Source organism: Malania oleifera, chromosome 8 (assembly GCF_029873635.1).
Source record: "Malania oleifera isolate guangnan ecotype guangnan chromosome 8, ASM2987363v1, whole genome shotgun sequence".
In the NCBI taxonomy this organism is placed as follows: Eukaryota; Viridiplantae; Streptophyta; class Magnoliopsida; order Santalales; family Ximeniaceae; genus Malania; species Malania oleifera.
Window position 1 is genome coordinate 85,138,076 of NC_080424.1, and position 5,314 is coordinate 85,143,389.

At 35.9% G+C, this 5,314-nt stretch overlaps 1 protein-coding gene across 1 annotated transcript; it reads left to right on the top strand.

Moving 5' to 3' along the window:
• Nucleotides 1-2,888: 2,888 nt before the first annotated feature.
• On the top strand, nt 2,889-4,706 carry LOC131163066 (uncharacterized). Its single transcript, XM_058119770.1, has 3 exons — nt 2,889-3,725; nt 3,824-4,009; nt 4,107-4,706. The coding sequence occupies exons 1-3, from the start codon at nt 3,237-3,239 to the stop codon at nt 4,383-4,385; spliced, it is 954 nt and encodes a 317-aa protein (XP_057975753.1). The 5' UTR covers nt 2,889-3,236; the 3' UTR covers nt 4,386-4,706.
• The last annotated feature ends 608 nt before the right edge of the window (nt 4,707-5,314 follow it).

Here is a 5,314-nt window from a genome sequence, read left to right on the forward strand (position 1 = left end):
CCAAATTTAAAAAATAGACTTATGAAAAGTCGATTTTCATTTGTAAGAATAAACTATTTAAAAGTTGGTTTGGATCCCTATGCATGCAATGTATTTACCTAAGGTGAAATAGACTAATGGAAAGTCAGTTTTCTTTTAGCATTATTCTTGTGCTTTCATTTGTATATCATTTCTTCAAAGAAAATTTGTATGAAGTAACAATATTCGAATCTTCGTGCAATCAATGAAGAATCCTTTCGGATTAGTAAACTTACTTTGCTTGTGTGGGTAAGACATCAATCGATCATCATGAAAATGATCTCTTTTTTGTAAATAAAAATAGAAGAGTCATGAAAACATACTTTTGGGAAATTGATTTTATGTGAGGGTGCGAGGTTGCATGCATAGGGAGCAAAATAGACTTATGGATAGTCGGTCCAATACCTCAATAAAAATTAAAGCAGGGAGAGAAATAAAAGGATAGGGATACGTAGGTGGTTGGGTTTACTATTTTAAGGGAGTATGATTTGATCTACAGGCTTATTAGAAACTTGACATTCAGAAAAACATGCTTTGTGTGCTTATCCTTCATGTCATATAGTACACCCATATCATGTTAAGGTACATCCATATTTTTGTCTATGACAGAGAAGTATTGCAACCTTTTCCTATGATTAGGTGGCCACATAATTATACGATTTCTTTTTCTAAATAAAAATAGTTTAAACAAATCTTCAAAAATTTTAGAAAAATGTAGCCTATGAAATCAAAATTTTTAGAATTTGATTCTTAAGATTCATAGCACAATAGAGTTTCTTAAGACTGGAAATTCCCACGCCCTCTCTCTCTCTCTCTCTCTCTCTCTCTCTCTCTCTAAAACTCTCTTTTCCAAATTTAGATCTCTTTTTAAATACTTATTGTCAATTTAATCATATAAAGTGTTTTTTTTTTTCATAAAATCATTTAGGCCAATGAAATTCAAGAAAATTAAGTATTCAAAATAGGGAGAGATTAATGAAGAAATTATGGATCCATTTGAAACTCTAAATCACTTGATAAAATAATTTGAGTATATTACTTGTAGGGTTTACATAAAGCCTTTTACATATACCAATATTAATTACAATTAACATATTTATTGGCTATTGTGCCTATTTGCCTAGATTCATTAATTCATTTAGATACCAAAAAGAGCTTTACAGTTGTTGTATGAAACGAAATAAACAAAAGCATTTAATTTAATTTCCAAGATTTTTCTCTTTTTCCCAAGAAAACTTATGGATTTTGGGATTTGAATTTGGATTTGTGGATTTAGGTAAAAAAAAAAAAATCTCTATACATAATTAATTTAAATTAAAGTTCAAAATCCAAATTTCACACTCCCATATATAAAGTAAGAAATAAAAATTTAGAAAAATAAAGAAATGATATTTTTCAACTTTATATATAAATTTAAAAAATTAAAAGTATGATGCCATTTTTTGTAATTATTTAAAAAATTAAAAAATTATTTGTACGAACAAATAGCATCAAAACTGTTTATTACTACTTTCTATTTCATACAAATATTGTAAAAAAAATTAAGTAATCTCCTGTAATTTCCTTTTAGCCATTTTTACAATTTTTTTTTTTCGATTTCTTAATAAATCCACAAAAAAAGATATAGGAAACAGATCAAAACAAAAATTTCAAGGAAAAAGATCAAAACAAAATTTTGAAGGAAAATATTTTTTACAACTAAATTAGAGTAAGCTACATGCATGCAAAGTAAAATTGACTTATAGAAAGTCGATTTTCGTTGTAGAAACTGACTTTCTATAAGTCAATTTTGTCTTACGTAAATTATGCATAGGAACCAAAATTGACTTCTAAAAAGTCGATTTCTACGATGAAAAGCGACTTCTAAAATGTAGGTTTCTATAATGAAAATCGATTTTCCATAAGTCTATTCCGTTGGCAACCTGACAAACGTGAAGTTGAAGAGATTTTTGCAGACAGAAAGTTCATATCCTCAAGGAAGAAGCGGCTGAAGTTCCTAGTGAAGTGGAAATACCTTAATGACAAAAAAATCAGTTGGATTTCTGCGGAAAATATTCAACTGTTTGTGGACAAACTTGATGTGTACCTACCGCCAAAGTCTACGAGGACGTCGACCGCATAAGTCGGGGAGAATGTCATGAGCTAAGTTTGTTCAGGGCATTATGCTTGCCTATGACCACTTATCTTGTGTGTTTGAGATGAGTTTCCATCATATAAATATTAGTGTAGGGTTATTTTTTACTAGTAGTGTCTTTGTATATCAAATAAGGTAGTATGACTCCTCGATCACTTTGATGTTTCCTATTACTAAAGTGGGAATGACCTAGAAAGTTCTTTTGGGGAGGGTGAGTGTTCATCAGTTATTGTAAAACTCACTAGCTATTATCAACGTGTTTAGTCTACTTGCCTCTCTCGCTAAGCATACGATGTCAACGGATGTATTGTTTATGAATTTCGTAAATTCAATGTTTACTGCTTGTTTGTTACTACTTTCATGAATGCTTACTGTTTCTGCTGTTATTTGATTGAATGTTAATGAAAGTGTTTCGTGGATGAATATTGGTAAACAATTGAATGGTTAGTTAAACAAGAGTGTTTTAACTAGCGCCGCACAACCCTTCACAAAGTTGTGAAAATAGTCGGATCGTGACGCGTTGACATCATAATAACTTGTCATTTTAACAATTACTAACTTTTGAAAAGTTAGTTTTCATTGTAAGAATGGAACATTCTAAAAATCAATTTCATTTTAGCACAATTTCGTAAATATTTTCTCCACCTCCGTACAATTATATTTTTTATATTTAAATATTAATATTTTCGTCACAAACACAAAACTTGGCGTCGACTCGCTGTACAGTTTTTCCCCAAACCTTAAAAAACAGCACAACGCTACACGCTGTTTTCTCCTTTTGTTCTCTTCTTGAGTGAGCGGCGCGCTCACAACTGTAGAAGCGTGGTGCCAACTGGGAGTGAGGCTGTCTCATTGGTTCCTGCCTCCTTCCTTTACCAAATTTGTCATTCTTCTGACGTTTGCATAAACCCTCCTCCTTCCTCCCCGCTCCATTTCCGGGTGTAAAATCAAGATAGATCAGCTATTCCTCACTCCTTATAAGCCCTCTTCCCTTTCTTCGCATCAATCAGGACTCATCTTTACGCAGATCACAGACGACACCAGAAAACAAATCTGAGAATTTGAAAACACGCAGTGTGCTGAAATGCACGCGAAGACGGATTCGGAGGTGACGAGCCTCGCCCTGTCGTCGCCGACCAGATCTCCGCGGAGACCGGTGTACTATGTCCAGAGCCCCTCGCGGGATTCCCACGATGGAGAGAAGACGACGACGTCGTTCCACTCCACGCCGGTGCTCAGCCCGATGGGGTCGCCGCCGCACTCTCACTCCTCCGTCGGCCGCCACTCTAGGGAGTCCTCCTCCAGTAGATTCTCCGGATCCTTGAAGCCTGGATCTCGCAAGATCTCCCCTAACGACGCCTCTCGCGGCGCGCCCAGTAAAGGACAGAAGCCATGGAAGGAGTTCGACGTCATCGAAGAAGAGGGTCTTCTCGAAGACGGCGAAATTCGCAGGGGCATCCCTCGCCGGTGCTATTATCTCGCTTTTGTCGTTGGTTTTGTTGTTCTGTTCACTCTGTTTGCGTTGATTTTGTGGGGTGCCAGTCGGCCTCAGAAGCCCAAGATCACGATGAAGGTTTGATTGCATTCTCGCTTCTATTCGATGACGATTGTTAGAGTATAATGATTTTTTATGTAAATTTGACACGGGTTTCGCCGATTTGCAATTTACAGAGTATTACATTTGAGCAATTAGTGATCCAAGCTGGTTCTGATTTTACGGGCGTGGCGACGGAAATGGTTTCCCTGAACTCCACTGTGAAATTCACGTATCGTAACACGGCGACGTTTTTCGGGGTCCATGTGACATCAACGCCGCTAGATCTGTCATACTCCCAACTCACGTTAGCCTCCGGAGCTGTGAGAAACCGAATCCAAATTTTCCTTGTCTCTGTTTTCTCGAGATCCAACTGTTCATAACTAATTTGAATTTGGTTGAATGTGGTATGACTTGTAGGTGAAGAAGTTCTATCAATCAAGGAAGAGCCAAAGATCGGTCGCTGTGACGGTGTCGGGGAATAAGGTCCCAATGTATGGAAGCGCGGCGAGCCTGAGCAGTTCAACGGGGAAAGCGACATTGCCCCTGAAACTGGCTTTCATGATTCGATCGAAAGCGTACGTTCTGGGAAAGCTGGTAAATCCAAAATTCAACAAGATGATCGAGTGCTCGGTGGTTCTAGATCCGAAGAAGCTCAACCGGCCGATCTCCCTTAAGGATGCTTGCAAATACGAGTAATCGAGGACAGGAAAAATAAATTTTCTAAATAGGAAAGTGAAGAAAACAGCTAAGCGGGTAGATTTTGTGTTGTGGAGGTAGACCATAGTGACGCGGTTTTGGGCATTTTGGTGGCCCAGCTTCTGCGGCGTGGAGAACAGGTTGGACTGAATAGGCTGGCGCATGTGAGGGATGACTTTTGAAAGGACAAGGGATGTTCTAAAATTTAAAATTGGATTATGTTGAGAATGATTTTTTTATTGTATTACAAGTTACAAGTAATGTAATTTCATTCTTTTGTAATTGCACTGTCATTTGAATGAGTAATTACTTATATTAAAAGTGTCTTGGTTGTTATTTCCAATGTTGATTGGTTCTACCTGTTGAAAAGACCCCCTCCCCCAGTTTGATATATATATATATATATATATATATATATATATATATATATATATATATTTGTGACGGTCTTAAACCCAAATTTGGTAAGACATTAGATGTTTTGGTCCACTTGCATTGGGAATTTGTTTTATAAAAGAATGAAGTAAGGTCATGATTGTACCCCCTCAAATGGCTTTGACACCAAATGTAACAATCTCGAACTTAACTCAAGTGAGACATTATATGCTTTAATTCTATAATCTTACGGGTTTGTCTTATAAAAGATGTCTCACATAATTATAATTCAAACCATCCTTACATTTCCAAGATTTCTAAATACACATCCGATGTGTGAGTATGAGCAAATGGCCTATATCTCATTTAATATTTTCACACATCTTTGAATTCCAAATTTACGGTATAATGTTGTGTTTAGTTTGTGGAATGAAATAAGGTAAGAATAAAATGAAATGAAATTTTAAATGAAGAGTATAACACTCTCAAAGAGTAAATTTGATTCCATTTCTTTGATTTCGTTACATTTTTATGTACCAAACATGTAGTAAGAG